Below are 19,121 nucleotides of genomic sequence, written 5' to 3' on the forward strand. Positions count from 1 at the left end.
AAAAAAAAAAGGAAGAAGAAGATAGCAGGAGGGGAAGAATGAAGGGGAGGAAGTCGGAGGGGGAGATGACCCATGAGAGACGATGGACTCTGAAAAACAAGCTGAGGGTTCTAGAGGGGAGGGGGGTGGGGGGATGGGTTAGCCTGGGGATGGGTATTAAAGAGGGCACGCTCTGCGTGGAGCACTGGGTGATATGCACAAACAATGAATCGTGGAACACTACATCAAAAACTAATGATGTAATGTATGGTGATTAACATAACAATAAAAATTTAAAGAAGAAAGAAAAAAAAAAACTCCTTCCTGTCATGGTGGAACTTCCATACCAGTAAACCCGCTATGCCCTTCTAGTGTCCACCTCTGAACCACTGCACATTTTCCAAATAGTTTACCATAACTACAAGTATGGTTTAGAAATACAGAATAATTTCCTTGTGCCCCTGCAACTAAAACAAACGCACAAAACCAACCTGCGACCCTGGGCTCCCAAGGACCATGCAGACTAACAAGACAGACCGACCCACTCAGACTGAGGTGACAGCAATGTCTCACTCAGGGTCAGAAATACCAAAATCCAGCACCTATCCTTCCCAACTGACCGAATTACATGTTATTTATCTTCTACCTTCTGGAACACTGCAAAAAATGGGAAGCTATTTAGATTTGGCTCTAGAAATCTAAAAGCCTAAAAATCAAACCAGATTTTGGTCCTAAAAGTCAACTAGAAATATTTACCTCACATTCTCAATAAGCTGGAAGGAAAAACAAAAGCAACATCTACCTGATAGGTCGACCAAAGACTTTTGTATTTTCTTCACACCGTCTCAGCCCTTCTTCGTTTATGGAGAGAACCTGTGTGTAAAATGGCCATAAAAAGCCCATGATTAGTCTAAGTAACGCCACTGTGTCAAGCTATGAAACAAAGAGACAGTAATAAAGCCCACTGAGTGGGGAGGGGAGCCTGACGCAGGGCTCGATCCCAGGACCCTGGGATCATGACCTGAGCCGAAGGCAGACGCTTAACCGACTGAGCCACCCAGGCGCCCGTTTGTTTGGTTTTTAATTTAAGCACACTCTTCTCTTCATAACTGCCCACGCTGTGGAGGCCGAAGTGGAAGGGGAACCGGGAGGAGGCATTTATAACCGTCCAGATAGGAGATGTGAAGACCTGCGAGTAAGGAAGTGCCGGGAAAAGAATGCCCTGAAGCGGTCTGACCCGAGAGACAGCTCAAAAGGAGAGTGGGGGGCGGGAGGGGGGACCATGGCAATGAAACAAGAAGACCCCAAATCGGTCCCCACAAAGTCATCTTGAGTGGCTATACAGATTTTTTTGTTGATGCTTCCCTGTGAAAAACATTTTTATAATTTCCGTGCCCTCTTTTGAAATTTTAAAAATATATTAATAGATTGGCCTAATTACAAAAGCACTGCATGCTTGCTCTAATAGCTGTAAGATCACCACCCTGCTGGCAAAGAAGGGGGCAGCGACCTCCGCAGGAAGCACTTACGTATCGCAGCAGAGCCTCCTCCCCGAGGGCCCTCACCAAGCCCTTGGTGTCCATCTGCCCCAGCCTGAGAACGTATAGTGGCCGCCCGTCTGCAGGAGGGGAAGCAAAGGTATAATCAGCACCACTCCTGATGAGAAGCTGACAGTACAACTCTAGGAACCTTAACAAGGAGCGTGCTTTCCCACTTAGAAGCTGCAGCTGGCTGTGTGTACAGGAGATTCATTCCCCCCAACCACTGCCCCTCTGCCCAGGATGAGAGGCACCAAGTGCAACTCCACCTCTCTCTCATCTGGCTCCAACCACCGTCACCGACCGGGGCCATTGCTAGGCTCGGCCTCCTCACTTTAACAACCAGGGGGTTGAGCAGAGCTGACTTTCAAGCCGGGGGACCTCAGAAGATCCAGAGACACATTTTCTGTGAATATGGAGTATTTTAAAATTTTGTATCTTAGAGAAAACAATTTTTTTTTTCATTTCATGAGTTATCAGTAAGTTAACGTCTAGATTTTTTTTAAAAAGCCAGCTTCCCTTGATTCCCATCCAAAGGATCAGAATAAATGAGTCCTTCCAGGAAATTTTTAAACCCATACCAACCAGCACACCTTGGCTCTACATGTTTACACCCCGAAGGTCTAATGGATGAAACCTGAGAGGAGTCTCATTCACTATACAAACGCCCTGTCATCACAGGCCAGCTACATAAATGGGAAAAGATCTCGATGGCCACAGCATCCCCGAGTCAGCAGATTCTCCAGAATCTGGGCTCCTGACACTTGGGGTCACAGGGGAGCAGCAGAAAGGACAGGAACGGAAGCTGCTGCTGACAAGCAACTAAGCCTTGTCTTCTGTTAACGGAGGGTCAGTCCTGTCATCCTGACAAAGTCCAAATTCTCCTTGTATTTATCACCCGGTCTGAACTAGATCAGTGTTCTACTTAAAACAAGAATGTCTTTATGCTCCCAAATCTTGTTGAAAGGAAGATTTATGAAAAGTGTCTCCTGACATTTATAAGACACATTTGTTAATATTTCACTACCAAACTTTAATCTTTGAAAGGTGGGAAAGTAGAATAAATATATGTTGCTAGCAAAAACGAACAGAGCTACAATTAGTCTGGAAAAGTACAAAAGATGCAGTCCAGAAAACAGACAAATCCGAGCTGTCCCATTCTGGGAGAATCTGCTTGGAGGGGGAGGGAGCCCACGGCCATCCCTGTGCCTGCTCCACATCCACGGTTCCGTTCTGTCCACTGTCCAACTCCAAACCAGGAAATACCGAGCATGCCTCTGGCAATGCCCGCTTTCCTGCAGGGCGTGCCTTGGACGCAATCCGAGAGAACCCTGCTCACTCAGCTTACCCTTCGTTTTACGCTATCACTTCCTTGGCTTATGTTTTGCTTCCTGCCCAAAACAGAGCTGAAGTTCTTCACTGTTTCGATGTAGAAAACCTGGCTACATATGGTTACAGATCTTGTAGGGATTTAAGTTATTAAAAGTTCCTTTACTAGCACTGTGCTCCTGAAAACACTGCCCTCAAACTTGCGGGTTTTTTAAGTAAGTCGAAACAAAGTCTTTGTGACTAAGAAAGGAGGTGAAGAAACTTGGTGGCCAAGGGGCCATGAGCCGAGAGGAGGAGCAGACAGCCCGCACCTGCTGCTCTATGGGGGACCTCAGGGGGCTTCCGAGTGGGCAGGGTGGTGTGGGGCTGGCCGTGATGAATGGGCGCCACCCTGGGAGAGGGAGGGCCCAGGCATTCACGGGTCCCTTCAACTCTGCACAACGTGGCCTTGAAGCATGTCCGGGATGCCCAGCCCACCTTTGTCATGATGGTGCCAGCCTCCCGCGTAGTAGTCCTGAAGGACCTGGGGAGGGCTCCAGGTCTCAAGAATGTAGTCCACCTGGTGCTGCTTTCGCCAAGTCAAAGACTGACACATGATCTCTCTGGCTTTGTCGATATTGAAGTCCCGGGCGCGTAAGAACCGAAGAATATGCTCATCTTTTGGGATCTATTCAGAGAAAAAGAAGTTTCTAAGCAGTGTTAAAAGTTGCTAAGGGAAAAAAAAACCAAGTTACTAAGGGAATAAAACTCTAAAACTGTCACTTCTCATCCAGAGGGAGCTGCATTTTTGCACTATTTAAAATTAGCCGTTACTAAAAAAACCTTCCTCAATGCTTTAGAAAACTGGTATCATTAATCTGAATAATCTTTATAGTATTCCATTTTAGTTTCAGCCAAGTAGAGCAAAGGCATAAAGAATTTGTTAAACATCAGATGCTTCAATTCACTGGACTGATTTATGATTATGATCTGGGTGCACTTTTCTATATTACACCAGAACAAAAGTTCGAATACAGAAGTGTTGTTGGTTTTGGTGGCGGCGGGGGGCTTCCTAACACACACCTCCTCTAAAGTCTGCTATCGGATACGTCGACTTCTCTGAGTGAAAAAGAAGTCTCATCTGGCCTGGCCGTCTTCCTCTGTGGCCATGCGCTCACTGATGCACGCCGCTGGTCCACAGGGGACAGGAAGGCGGCGGGTGGGGAGCCTGCCAACAACGCCACTGCCGGGAGAGCAACTCAAGGCACTCAGAGGGTGTCGCTGCCGCTCAGAAAGGATGTGGGTGCCGGAAGCAAAGGGCCTGGCTTCAAATCCTCACCCCAGCACTCACTCGCTGGAAGGCCTCAGGCAAGTGACCTCACTGCTCTGCGCCTCAGTTCCCTCACATGATAAAAACACCACCTCAGAGGGCTGCTGGAGGACCTCATAAAGACCCTAAGAGCGTCTAGTACACAGTGTATGCACAACAAATGACAGCCATCACTACAATGGTTGTGCTCCCGACAAGTGACACTGAACAGTCCTCAGGATGTGGCTCTAGTAACGCAGGTGGACAGAGTTCTAGAGCAGGCCGGCTCCATGCAACCCCGGCTTCCCTTTACTGAGTGGTGCCAGTACCCAGCTGGACACGCCAACCTGCCTGTGCTCACCACTCGCCCCCCATCAGTATGAGGCTTAGTATGAGAAAAACGGGATTCCTTAACAAGGCTAAAATTCTACCAAAAACCTCAAAATGAAAGCTCAAACACTGTTGGTCTTGGAATAATCTGTGGACTCCTTCCAAAGCTTCTGATAATTAAAATGTCTGAATACTTGGGGGGGCCTAGGTGGCTCAGTCAGTTGAGCATCTGACTCTTGGGTTCAGCTCAGGTTGTGACCTCAGGGTCATGGGATCGAGCCCCGCACGGACCTCCTGGCGCAGCAGGGAGTCTGCTGGATACTCTCTCCCTCTTCGCCCTCTACCCCTGCCCCTGCTCTATCTAAAATAAATAAATAAATACATATTTTTTAAAAAGTCTGAATACTTGGAATATAATATTGCTTTGTAGCTTGACCTGTAATTGTTTTTACGGGAGACCCTCCTCTGGTAAACCGAGAAAAGCACAGCTGCTCGTACACAGAAGGGCATCATGACTCTCCACGAGGGACTCAGATGCCACACCCAGAGATACAGAGCCAGTGATGCTGGGGCTGAGAGGGACGTCCCCAGCTATGGCGATCGGGAACATGTACTCTGAGTAACTACGAACGGGACCAGGGTCCACAGCTCCACAGACAGCACGCCTGTACATGGGTGCCGGTTCTCACTTTGCCCTTGTGGGTCTCCTGGAGCCACTGGCGAAGCCGGATCAGGCAGCTCTCCTGTAGCGGGGTCAAGTCACCCAGGTATCTCTTGATGTAGTCCGCATCTAGTTTGTCTGGAATGTAAGTTACATGACGACATTTACACAAAGAACACTGGGAACGAGAAGGCTTCCAAAGTCATCCTGCTCAGTAATGTTAAGTGTGGTCCCCAAGTCACAGAACTCAATGACACCCCAGGGACAGCAGAGCTAAGCTGGCCCCCTCGAGACCCTCAGTGATAGTCTGTAAGAGCTAATCACTGACCAGGCCCTAGGCCAGGCTACTGATTCAATCAGTTATATTCCCTGATCACCCTGTGGTCAACTCTATTTGCAAAGTCTTAATAGTAGTCACGGCAGAAGAAAATCTGTAACAGATATTGAGAGATTATTTTAATTCAAACTTAAACAGGACCTACATAAGACTATGAAATAAAACAAGTATGTGGACTTAAACCTATTCTGAATAGAGCTACTGTACTCAAGAATATAAGAAATCTTCTTCGTGATGGGGTACCATAAATACAGCAAACATTCACGAGATGGAAAAATAAAACGTGTCCCCAAACCAATTAAAACACCTGTCACCTGCTGCCTACTGCACGGCAAATGGATGGCACAGTTTAGCTGCAGAGAAGAAAGTGTGGAAAGAGAGACAGCAATACTTTAACAAAACTTGTGAGTGGTAGAATCTTCTTGTGTGGTTTTACAATGGGCATCACTCTGAGAAATAAGAGGTGCGCGTGCGCATGTGTGTGCGCGTGCACAACGCACATGAAAGGTAGCACAGCACAGTGGCTACGTGCAGACCCTGGCGCCAGCCGCCCTAGCTCCGTCCCAGCGCCACCATCTGCCACTGGGACTCCAGGCAAGTTACTCAGCTCCTGTGGGCCTCAGTTCTCTCATACATAAAATGAGGGTAATAAGCACTTCGTACCAAGAAGCAACCACTGTTAAGTGAGTAAATAAATACTCATTAAGTGCTTACAACAGGGCCTAGCACAGAGTGAGTATAAAGTGTTTGATGGTGACACAACTGTGTTAAAACGGTTAGTTGCTACCTTTCATTCACTAAAGATGCCTTCAATTAAAATAAATGAAACACATTTCCTGGTTTTAAGAAAAGAGTAACTTGATATAACCCTTCCTGCCCATTAAAAAAACTAAATGCTTCCTCATTCTAAGAAAAAACGTGGAAAAGGGACAGTAACAAAATTATCTCCACGTGTCCTCAGGACACAAGAATGGGTGGAGGAAGCAGAGGGGAAAGGACTCCTTGGAGGCCCCAGCCTTGCTCGTGGGACGACCCTCTTTCCAACCCACCGTCAGGGGTCCCCGCCACGGGCTCAGGTGGCCCGCTGGGGCTGCTGAGGGCCTCACTGCCCAGCCCCTCCGCCTGGGCAGCATCTGGAACCACAAGAGCCAAGGATGCTGCCTGTTTCTTGCACAATGAGGAGGTCTCTGAGGACGGAGCAATGGAAGGCGGAGTCCAGCGGGGCACGAACGTTATGCCTTCTTCTTCCAACTGACGAAGATAGTATTCAATTATTTCTTTTCCCTTTAAAACAAAACCAATTTTAAGGTTAGTATATATTCAACATTCAAATTATTCATCTCCCACAGGTCTTTAAAACACTAATAAAAACTGGATTGCTACAGAATAAATCTATAAAAAAGTGAAATGCCTTTGTGTTTCTGTTTTTCATAATTATTTTACTTCCTCTTCTCCAATGGTCTAGGAAATAATATCTAAAGAGATGGAATTTTTTTTATGACTACTTAAAAGCACTGATTCATCACACTTGTCTCAATCCAAATTCTTTCTAACACCCTGAAATAAAACAAGCCTTCAAAAAGCACTTAGAATCCAACATGGATACACTTCACAACCATATTCCACACCAACACTGAGCAGCAGTATAAAAATGAGAAGGAAAGTGGAGCGCTTGGGGGGGCACAGTCAGTTAAGCGTCCGATTCTTGATTTCAGCTCAGGTCATGATGTCAGGGTTGTGAGATCGAGCCCCACATCAGGCTTCGCACTCAGCAGAGAGTCTGCTTAAGATTCTCCTTCGCCCTCTGTGTCTTCCCACTGCGCTCATGCACTCTCTCTCTCTCCCCCTCCCTCTCAAATAAATCTTAAAAAAAAAAAAAAATGAGAAGGAAAGTTTTTCCACGGAAGGTGAACCTAATAATCCAAGGCCTGGATCCCCAAGGGGTCCCCGGCAAGCGCTTCCTCATGCGGCACCTCCTGCCCACAGACCCTGAGGTGGCAGCTGGGGGCACTGTAAGCCAGCTTGCTCCTGCCTCACCCCCCCCGCCCCCCAACCCCAATCTTCCAGTGATTCTAAGCAGAGGGCGTCCTGGCCAGTGGCTACATGCTCCTCCTCACCTCCACCAGCCACCAGCATCATCTGAACCCCCATCCAACCCTACACCTCCCTGGAACACAAGGCTTGGGGAAAAGCCAAAGTATTTCCTTGTCTTGAAATGGCTGGGCTCCCTGACTAGCCCATTTCCAGCCTCCTGAAAACACTGCCAGCACCTCAGAGGCTCCTGCCTTCCGGTTTCCATAAAATCCCAAGCTAGACTCACTTTTTTAATGTTGCTGGTATATTGTTTCATTGCAATTTTTTCCACTGTACTTTCAAAACCAAAGAAAGATTTAATATCTAAACTTGCAGACTGTTCAAAACAAGTCCAATCTTCATTTTCAGGGTGAACCTGTAGGTAAATGAGAAATCATTCCCATTAACTATGCTGACAACTAACAAGGTCATTTGCTCCTCAATCAAGTGGTAACCAAAAGAAAACATTTTATTTGACTAATAATATTATCATGAAAGCACCAGATGGAAAAATTACACAGAGACGTTCAAAATCATGAAAAGACCTAAATAATATTTCTAAAATAGTCTAAAAAAAAATTCTAAAAATGACTGTGAAAAGGAGAGCTTCATTTTCATTCTTGGTTCATTTGTTCATCACATTTATTGAGCAGTGTTCTCCATCATAAACAAAACGAAGATCCCTGCCTCATGAAGCTTACAGTCTGAAGGGGGAGAATGGCAATTAGCCATGAACATCAGAGGTAAGAAATTCTATTGTTGTTGGAAGACAAGTGCCAAGGGAGAAAGGAACGGTGGACCAGGTTAAAAGGACGAGGGTTGGGGGCAGGGGCGTGGCGGGGAGGAAGCAGAATTAAATAGGGTGTTCAAACAGGCTTCATCCAGAAGGGCAGACATGAGCATAGACTGAAGGAGGTGAGGGCAGGCAGAGGGTGCACCTGGAGCACAGGTCCTCAGGGGAAGCACGCCTACGTGATCAGGAACAGCAAGATGGTGCGTAGGCTTGTGCACAGGGAAGGCAGGAGCAGATGTGTGATGAAGAGAAAATGCAAGGCCCTGTAAGCCACTGGAAGGCCTCTGGGCTCCTTCTCTGAGTGAAATGCAGTACAACTGCAGAAAGTATGACATGAGCTGATATACTTTAAAAGGATCATTTTGGATTCAGCACTGAGGATATGTTGCAGGAAGGTAAGGGAAAAGCAAAGAGACCCTATTAGATTCTTCTAATAATCTGGTAACAGAAGCTATGGAAGATGGTGTGGCAGATAAAAGCACTCAGCCTGATCTCAGAGGTATGCATTACAGGTATCTCCCCTCCCTTCCCAAAGTCTGTATTCCACCACTCCACCCCTTCGTTTTTACGAAAGATCTACATTTGTACCTGGTTTTGATAACCAAAAGAAATCCAAAGAGGATTTCCGCTTTTAGGAAAAAGGGCAAAAAGCGAAAATAGCATTCACCATTTGTTTTGCCAAAGCTGTTACAGAGGCAGCTCGTACCCCAAGCCCAGCCCTGAGAGTGCCACCAAGCCCCCTGCCAGAGAGCCATACTCAGCATCTCAGCATCAGGACTCCAGAGCCTAGAACTGTGTCTGTGAGCACCTGGGCTTTATCTGCATTTATTTTGTGCATCTGTTAGCAAGATGTGTCCTAAGGTCTCAGAAAAGCTTAAAGAGGTTATTTTTTGAGTATAGGAATGCTAAAAAAAATTTCCATATAAATTCATGGTAATTTGCTGTTTCGCTTTGCCCCATTTCGGCTTACAAAAGAGTTCACAGAAACACTCTACTTTCAGAGAGTGGAGGAAAACTGTATCTTGGGTCCGTCCATATATACTTCTAAAGTGTTAGAGTGGCGCCAGAGATGAAGGGGCATATAAGGTAACATTTAAAGGCAAATCAAGGGGCACTTGGGTGGCTCAGTCGTTAAGCATCTGCCTTCAGCTCAGGTCATGACCCCAGGGTCCTGGGATCGAGCCCTGCATCGGGCTCCCTGCTCAGCAGGGAGTCTGCTTCTCCCTGTCCCTTTGCCCCTGCTTGTGTTCCCTCTCACGCTGTTTCTCTCCCTCTCAAATAAATAAAACCTTTTAAAAAAAACAATAAATAAATAAAGACAAATCAAGGCATCACCTAGGCTCCCTTAACTGCTACGACAACGTAACCCATTCTGCAGTAAACCACACCTGCCACCTTGCAAATCCCACCAATGAGAAATGAGTGACCATATGTGCTGAAGAGCTGCCCTCTGAGATAAGGCAGTGGACTGTGTAAAGCGGTGGCCAAGCAACCCCCCACAGCACACGGCAGCCCACACTCACGTCCTTCCCCAAATGCTGGGCACTCACGGTGTAGCAGCAGTGCTCAGTGATGATGACCCGATTAGAAAAGGTTTCATTGTGGGCCTCAATGTGCAAAGTACGTTCCCGAGAATTCAGTGAGTTTTTCTGGACAAAATAAACATAATCAACTCCTGCAATCTTTAGAAAACAAAATAAAGAGAAAAAGGGCTTATTAATAATACCAAATGCAACAGAAGCTGTGAACGTAACTTCATCTAGTTTGGGGATGGTCTTTCTAAGGTGTCCCCACAGGTACCTTTTTCAGCAGCCTTGGTGCGTCTATGTCCAGCTTACAGCGCCTTTCTATAACGTGAATAGCCCCGTCTTCGCTCTTGAACTCATTCACAGTGTCACTGTCCACAAACATCGGAATCAAAGGACATGTAGGAAACCTCCTTTCATAGGCCTACAAAAAATTTTTTTTTAAAAAGTAATTGAACAAAGATGCAATCTGACAGTTTGTCATTGATAGTCTCCCTGGAAAAAAAGCATCTCTTAACACATGTCAACATGTTACATCAGAGTCATCTTTCTCTTTACATCATAAGATTTCATTAAAAAAGAAAAAGACATTCTATGTTCATGGATTAGAAGACTCAGCGTGGTAAAGATGTCAACTCTTCCCATATGGATATAGAGGTTTAACATAATTCCTACAAAATGCCAGCAAGGCTTATTTTGTTTAAGCTACAGACAAGATTATTTTAAAATTGATATGGAAAGGCAGAAGAACAGAAATAGCTACAACAATTTTGAAAAAGAAGACTACATTGGGAGGAATCACTCTACATGGTATGGTATTAGCAGGGACTACACACCTACAGTAATCCAGGCTAATGGTACTGGCAGAGGGACAGACACAGAGGTCAGTGGACAGATTAGAGAGCTGTAAATTGACCCACACAAATATGCCCAACTGATTTTTGACAAAGGTGCAAAAGCAATTCAATAGAAGAAGTATAGCCTTTTTTTCAAAAAATATTACTGGAGAAATTGCACACCGACAGGCAAAAAAAAATGGAGCTCAACCTGAACCACACACCTTATATAAAAATTAACTCAAAATGGATCAAGGACTTCACCATTTTTGTAACCTTCTTGAAGTGACACCACTATAGGTGCGCCTGGGGGGCTCAGTCAGTTGAGCATCCAGCTCTTGGTTTCAGTTCAGGTCATGATCTCAGGGTCATGGGATTGAGCCCTGTGTTGGGTTCCACACTCAGCACAGAGTCTGCTTGAGATTCTCTCTCTCCCTCTGCCCCTCCCCCCAAAATAAATGAATAAACTCTTTAAAAAAAAGAAAGAAATGACACCACTATAGAAATGCAGAACAGATTAGTGGTTGCTGTGGGGTAAGGGCAGGGGGGATGTGGGTGTGACTGTAACAGGGTAACAAAGAAAGATACTTGGAAAATGTTCTGTATCTTCACTGCATCAACATCAATATCCTGGTTCCGATGATGTTACTACAGTTTCCCAAATGCCACAATTGGGGGAAAATGGTTAAAGAGCACATGGCCTCTCTCCATATTATTCCTTGTGAATAAAGTATTATTAATAAATCATGAATCTTCAATAATCTCAAAATAAAAAACTGAATTAAAAAAAATTTTCACTTGCTATATATAATTCATCCAAACTTTTAGAAGATGCACTCAGGCACCTGAGTTTGCTGTGTAGTGTGTGGTGGTCCTTGAAGACAACTTTGCTGAAGCCCTTGCTACATTCACACTAAAACCTAAGCTACCTTAGCAGCTCACAGGGGTGCGTGAGCAGGAAACCATGGGACTCGGGATGACAAGTCCTGGGCTGTAAGAAGGGGCATAAAAAAGAAGCCCAGGGCTGGGCTCAGCAGTTCACTGAACTGATGCTCCTAACAAAGTGACAGACATCACTCCTCCATCGGGTTGTCCTAAAAATGGAGCGGGGGGGCTGACTTCCTACCTTAATCACAACCAAGCACCGATTTAAGAAGAAATGTATGGTGTTAAAAAGATGAAATGAAAATCTGAAAGCAACATAGACTGCTCTGATTTTACCTCTAACAAGGAGCGAGTGGTTTTGGGGCACCACCATACTAAAAACACCACCTTCCGTGGAGAAGTTTCCTGACGTTCCCCGTGAACAGGTGTGAAGTCTGAACAGAAGTGATACTCCGATCACAAGAGCCGCACTGAAAACCCACTACAGCACCAGAGCCACCTATTAATCCCTCCACCTGGTTTTCATCAATCCCGTTCCAAAGCGATGCTCGAGTCTCTGGTACATATCTTACCTCCTCACCATAACACCGCAGGGTTACACCAATCTGAACACTCCGGGCTGTGCTCCTGCCATCTACATGTTTACAGGATCCCACGCTAGGGAATGCGGGAGGGAGGGGAAATGAAGCAAACAGTTCAGGAAAGGGAGTCAGGGTAATATGAAAGCATACTAAGAATACGCAAGGTATAAAGGCTTGAGGAGAAAGAACACCCTCAGCTTTGGAGAGCTGGTGGTTTGGGAAGGCTTCATGAAAGAGGAAGCACTGACACGGCCTCAAAGTGGGAAAGTCTGTCTGTCGTCAGCAAGGAGGGGAGAGATTTCCAGGAAAGAGAACCCAAGAACGCAGCCTAAGGAAACAGGCACCCAAAGCTGGCAGAGGCGAGGGAAGGGGACTGTGACAAGGCAGGTCTCCACTGAGGACTGACCGCATGGCCAGGCCCTGCAGGCACAGTGCTGGCCGCCCTGGAACTGACCTCCTCCACAGCAGATGAAGAAGGAGGGAACTCTACCATGTGACCAGAGTCGCCTTTTCAGAAAATTAATGACAGTCTTGCACAGGGCATCTGGAAAGGAGGCAAAATTTACATGACCACCAGTTATATTTGCTTTTTAAAATGTTTTTACTTTGGGAGTCAAAAACATATTCTTCATATTTATCTACTCCCCTCCTCCACTCAAATATATTCTGAATCCCATTACTGCTATAATCTTGATAAATCACACAATATTTGTCTCTTAATGCATTTTAAATAAATAACATTTAAGAAGTTTATCCAACTGCTCAGACAATACCACAGATAAGTCTCAAGGAGGCCCTAAAATTTGTATTAAGCACTACATACATGAACAATTCTAGAAAAAAATTTGCTATCATTTGTTCTACAGATACTGAAAACCATCTAAACTAACTTCTAAATTGTAACACATTAAAACAAACAAACAAAAAACCAAAACCTGGCTTTGTACATTCCAGCACTATGACATACCAAAAAACTGAGAACACTAGGGCTTCAAACAAAACAATTCTTTTTAGGTTACATAAAGGGTAAAGCAAGTACTCACCAAGAAAAAATGTAAGCTAGGGTCTCTCCTATTGAAGGACGTATTAGATCATTTTCAACATACCCACAACATCTTTTAAACCCTTGAAATAGAGTGGTCAGCACAGGGCATTTCCCACACAGCCTAGCCTTTAATTCAAAACACAGTACAAACTTTCCACTCCCTGTAAAGTCATCCAGCCGGGTAGACACCTGTACACACTCACTTATACCTTGGCCAGGTGGCATTTCAAGGACCCAGGCTAGGAAGCATCTACCTTCCTCCCTCCACGGGCTGGTCTGCATCCATCACCCTGCCCCAGACGCGTTACTGAGCCACAGCGCAGACACCAAGTCCCATTTTTCTTCACATTGCCTAAAACAATGTCACTGTTCAATAAACATTCTTTGAATTATGGAATAAAACCTTACTAAATAAACCAATGAATCCAGCTTTTTGTTTCTGTGCTCACTTACCTGGGCCAATCTTTCAGAAATATATAAGGTTAATGAATTCTGCATCCTTTTAGCACAGAAAACCCTAAATTTCTAGAGGGTTGTGGAAAAGGAAAACTGCAGAAAGCTTTAGTCTCTGAAACTGCTTACAGATACCAGATCCCGGGTTTTCAGCACAAACTACAATCTATAAAGTTGCTACAAAAATAGAGGCATTCTAGTTTTATCCAAAGGAAGAGCCTAGAAGCAATGACATATCAGCAGTCACAAGAAACTTGGCGTCTAGATCCCGGTTTCTAAATACCATTCCCTACCACAAAGGAATGCGTGCACTGTGAAGAAGTGGCTGATCACAGGTCTGAAGGAAAGAAAGGTCAAGGTGAATCTGAAGTACTTATCAGAAATCTGAGGATGTGCTCAGTGACTGATGGGGACATGTCAAAAGGACACAGAGACTGGCCTGAAGGGGTTCCCCTCCCCAACTCTGGGGTCATTTGAGCACCAGAAAGAGAAAAGACAGTAAAGCTTTATAAGCCAGAGTGATACTCAAGAAAAATGGAGGGGAGGAAATCTTACAGGAAAATGTCACCTACAAACCACAAGAGTGAACGATACAATTAGAGAATCCCAGTAGTGCAAGCACTAATCCTCAGTTACGGGTTCAGACAAGGACCACCAACGGGCACTGCTGAGGGGGGCTGTTGGATGAGGTAACACAGTCTCACACTATTGTCCTGCAGCTTACCATTACCAGGGGACAGAGGTGCCTTTACGTTGGAAAGATCTAGTAGATTATCACCTGGACCAAACAATTCAACTCAGGACCAACAACGGGACAGCCTGACAAGCTGATGGGATACAATGGAGGCACACACAGCCTACGCAGTCCTCACAACAAAATGGTGAGCCTGGGGCTCATCATGAGGAAACAATCAGATAGGTCCAAGTTACAGAACATTGTACAAAACCATCAGCCTGGACCCTTAAAAATAAGTGAAAAATGCTAGTGTCTTGAAAGATGAACAGAAAATGCAGAGACCAATCAGAATAAAGGCAATTAAAGAGACAGGACCATCAAATGCACTGGCTTTTTGATTGGAATAATAACAGCTATACAGAATATTTAAGGAAATGTGACCATGCATCACACATTAAATAATACCCTTCTGTCAGTGTTAAATTTCTTGGGTATGATAATGATGACCGTTAAGTAGAATTTCTCTTCTTAGGCAATACATCCGTACTTAGGGCAAAAGTGTTAAGATATACACAGCTTACTTTCAAACGGTGCTGCAAAATACATGCCATGTGTATGTGTGTGTGAGTGTATATGTAAGAAGGCAAGCAAATGTGCTCATTTATCTAAGTGGAACTGTATACAGGTATTCACTATACTTCGTCAATTTTTTTATTTAATTTTATTATTTTTTAAATATTTTATTTATTTATTTGAGAGAGAGAGAGAGAGAGAGCAAGTGAGCACAAGCAGGGGGGAAGAGGGAAAAGCAGGCTCCCCACCGAGCAGGGAGGCGGATGTGGGGCTCAATCCCAGGACCGAGATCGAGAGCTGAGCTGAAGGCAGACGCTCAACCAACTGAGCCACGCAGGCGCCCCACTTCCTCAATTTTTTTAAAAATGGAAATTTCTCAAAAGTTGGGGAAAATATTAATAGAAGAAGGTAACTTTGGCGGGGGGGGAGGGTCATATGGAAACTAGCAGCGCTTTTGCACATAACTGACTGAATATGACACTGTCCTATTTTATACCTGAAAATGTACAAGCTTGAGGTTTGCCCCGGCCTCAGCCCAAGGTGAAAGGCTGGATGTGCAGTCCACCAGGGCCCTGTGCCCCTGTACAGGCGCCCCCTGCGCAGTCCTGCCACCATAGCTCCGAGGAGATGCAGGTCCAGAGAGCTCCAGCTTCTGGTTGTTCAAGAGAAAACAGCAATCTGAATTTCTGTGTGAAGTTTCCCTATTTTTAAAACCTTGTATGGGCCAATGAGCCCACATAAGCAGACCTGCGAGTCTTCTCTCTGCACAAAAAAGTCTCTCCAGGAGAACTGAGCAAGAACCCAGGCTAAAGCTCACATTGGGTTCAAATCACCACCTCAGGAGAGCTGCAGGAATTTCCAAATGTCTTCCTTTTTTAACTATCTGCAGTACTATCAAGTCACTTCCTAATCACACTCAGAATTTATCAAACACAAAAATCAAGAAAGGCTGAACAAAATGAACTCTTCCAGAAGGAACTTCTCCAGAGACAGAGAAATGTTCTTCGATGTCTCTTAAAAGGAAAGGTTGCTTTCGCAAGAGAAATAACTATTATAATCATTTGTTCACTCTTTTTGTTTAACATAGCAACTGTTTCAACAATAAAAACAAAACCAGGGCCTGATCCATTTGCCCCGGGGTGGGGGGGGGGAAGCTGCCTTCTGGGTAACTTAGCTTCCTCCTACCTTCCTACACCCACTCTTCCTCTTTCAAATGGGATTTCTGAGACTGTAATTTGGGAGCCTGGCAACAGTACTTTCAGTTTTTAACCAATCTCGGAATGCAATTTTGGGACGTTAGAAGCTTGTACTGTGCTAAAGAAAACCATACTTTAGTGAAGACATTTCAGCTTGAGAATTAATGAGCTTAACAGTGCATTCTGCCGGGAAAACCCATTTAAGAGAAATTCCATTTAAACAATCTACCTTTAAACTGAACTACGTTCATACACAATTTAGCCAACGAACTAAGCCAGCTGCTTTCCGTGGAACAACCTGGATATTCTATGGCACTGGACATGACCATCAAACTCAGACACAGATCTGGTTTTACCCCAGAAAGAATCCCTAAGTAAAAAAACCAAACATGGCTTAAGTGCGTCTCAGAAGTCGCCGGTGTTCAAGGAAGCAAACAGAAAACCTATCAAGACGATAGGGCAACCTGACCAAAGTCCCTCAGAGTTAGGATTCCAGAATTCATAGACTATCAAAGCGACAGGGACATACAGAGGCCCTACCATCTAAGGCATCATGCTAAGACCCCAAAGAACACAACAGTGGAGGACACAGCGATGGGGCTTCCTTAGAAAGACACGGAAGCATACACTGTGGACAACAACTGAAAAGACAGGGAGGAGGCGACGAGCGTCAGGGCACTGTAGGCACTGGGGCTACAACTGCCTGAGAGAGTCCGGCGGAAAGGGCTGCAGGTTGGGTGGTGAAAGGCTTGACCCAGAAGCGCATCTGCAGGAGGGAACATTCCTGGTGGGAGGAACCGGAGCGAAACCAAAAGGGAGCAAGGCACAGATGAACTCCAGGGCAGCCTTTCAGACCTGTTTACACAACGGCAGTTTCTCAAAAGCTGGCCCAAGCGCACAGGAGGCTGCTCCGTGAAGAGCTTTAAACACCTGGTCTGTTGCTGAAACTCGACAGCATGTAAACAGCTCAGCCAACTGTAGATAGGAAAAGTGTCAACCACCCAGGGAACCCTGGAGCCCTGACGCTGCGTTTACTCACAGGTCAGTCCTTTGTGGGCTCCTGAATTCTACCTCCAATATTACTTCTATTTAGTCCACTACTAAAGGGGTTCCAAGTTACAGGCTACTTGGGAATGCATGTGTTCATACTTAGCAAGATACTTATAAACTTAAATTTTTGAAAACGTGAGCCCTTTTAAAGGAAAGCTATAATCCTGTTATGTTATACTTCATTCATCCAAATACTTAATGACAACCCGATGAGATGAGCGATTTTCAAAGGAGCGCAAGAGCGTGAGCAAGAGCAGGAGCAAACGCACGAGGGTAGCACAGTGCGCACAACGGCGGGAGGGAAGCGAAGCATTTACAGCCAAGTCCTTGTCCTCAATCACCGTCTTCAGTGAGGCCCACAGGTCAAGCCCCGGCAGACTGGAACACCCACTGGGAAGTTCAAACAAGAACGTCCAATGGCTCTACTAAAGCTAAAAAGAGATCTGTAAAAATCCCATCGATCCCAAGCCGTATCCCTCTGAGAGCAAACGCATTTGAAGTTTAAATTATGAATTTCATCTTAGAAAACCTCAAGTCCCATGGTTCTGATCACACGTTCTTTCCAGGTACTATTTAGTATGGAGAAGGCGTGACTTCAGCCTCCGGTGCTGTGAGCGCTAAGGACAAGGAGGGCAGGGTGATGGATGCCACAGTAATCCGGTGAAAGAGCTTGGATTCTCTCCTAGGGCCTCCCCGTTAGAGTAGGAGTGCGCTGCAGAAGACACAGCTACAGTGGAGGAACACACGGCAGACACGCCGACACGCTCCCACCTGCAAACACTGGAGACAGTTTTCACCAGGAGCACCTTCTTTTTGCCACGCCTCTCTCCAACACCCACCCCCACAGCCACCACACCGGGACGGAAACCGGCCTTATTTACTGTGATAACGCAGGCGCTGCTCGGCGCTCCAGAGGGGGAATGCGCAAATACGGGGAGGGCGCGCACACGAGGGTCACCGCTGCCCTCGCTCACGTGTCCACGCCGGGGCTCCAAGTTCTCTACAGGAAATAGTTTAGTGAAAGGACAGAAAATTCTCAAAATGTCTTCTAAACTCCACCTATTTTCAGTCAGAAAACAGCACACAGACACAGGCCATGGTGCCACTGGGCATGCCGGGCCTCCACCATGGCGGGGTCACTGCACGCAGTGGCCATCTGTGTCCCCTGCCCTCAGCCCACTTTCACTGGCCTCCAGACGACGAGCCGCCAGCAACAGTGGCACAATTCTACACAGCCTGGTAAGAATTACCCACAACATTACAAGACTTCACATGTAAGAAGTTTTCATTTCAGAGAAATCGTTAATCTTATTCACCCATACCATGGTAATTTTAAATAGTATCCAAAAAAAAAACCACGTAATAGTAGGGTATTTTCTGACCTCTTAAAATAATTGGGGCCAGTGAGACCCAAACCGTGCTTAACTCTACTCCACAAGGCAGTGTTCTTTCTCACAGACCTGAATGAAAGGTGGGATGGGAGGGCCCTCAACCAGGTGCCTGGCAAAGGTCTCTCCTGAAGAGGAACATGAATTAGCACTACATGAAGTTCCATCCATTTTAAGATTTTCTACCACAAATTTTCCTAACGCTCTGGGTCCTAGAAATAAACGCTAGTACATGACCAAAAAAAAAAGTGAGCAAAGGAGCAGGAACAAGGAGCAGCAGGTAAACCCCCCAAAAGAGCCGGGCACCCCCCACAAAGTGCCATTGCCCCCTCGCCCCAAAGGTCAGTGAGCCTGACACTGGATTTTATCCTGCACATACGGAAGTCTGGGTCCCGCTACCAAACTGTTCCTGGTTCACAGCAGAGAAATGACTATACGTCACTATTACACGACAGGCAGCAGAGTCCCGGGACTTCTCAGGATCTGAATCATTGCTAAAAATAAAACAAGCCAAAGAACTGTCCTTAGAAGAAAAATAATCATCTAAATCTATTAAAAACTTAGCATGTTTGGGGCACCTGGCT

General features: G+C 45.6%; 1 protein-coding gene across 11 annotated transcripts in view; it reads right to left on the bottom strand.

Moving 5' to 3' along the window:
• SEC14L1 (SEC14 like lipid binding 1) overlaps positions 1-19,121 on the bottom strand; it is a 60,695-nt gene that overhangs the window by 16,979 nt on the left and 24,595 nt on the right. For 8 of the 11 annotated variants that reach the window (XR_003205773.2, XR_012376155.1, XR_003205774.2 and 5 more), the window contains 8 exons: positions 10,129-10,278; positions 9,852-10,010; positions 7,783-7,911; positions 6,512-6,746; positions 5,154-5,263; positions 3,324-3,513; positions 1,509-1,597; positions 782-852 (listed from right to left, as the gene is read on the bottom strand). Coding sequence is in view for 8 of the 11 variants with exons in the window: in XM_025860040.2 (XP_025715825.1) it covers positions 782-852; positions 1,509-1,597; positions 3,324-3,513; positions 5,154-5,263; positions 6,512-6,746; positions 7,783-7,911; positions 9,852-10,010; positions 10,129-10,278 (1,133 nt within the window). In the remaining 3 variants the exon portion in view is untranslated. The remainder of the gene's footprint in view (positions 1-781; positions 853-1,508; positions 1,598-3,323; positions 3,514-5,153; positions 5,264-6,511; positions 6,747-7,782; positions 7,912-9,851; positions 10,011-10,128; positions 10,279-19,121) is intronic. The other 3 variants (XM_025860042.2, XM_025860043.2, XM_025860041.2) reach the window with 3 other exon arrangements.

The sequence above is a fragment of the Callorhinus ursinus genome, unplaced genomic scaffold, assembly GCF_003265705.2.
Source record: "Callorhinus ursinus isolate GAN/ISIS: 27379988/994484 unplaced genomic scaffold, GSC_fseal_2.0 scaffold68, whole genome shotgun sequence".
NCBI lineage: Eukaryota > Metazoa > Chordata > Mammalia > Carnivora > Otariidae > Callorhinus > Callorhinus ursinus.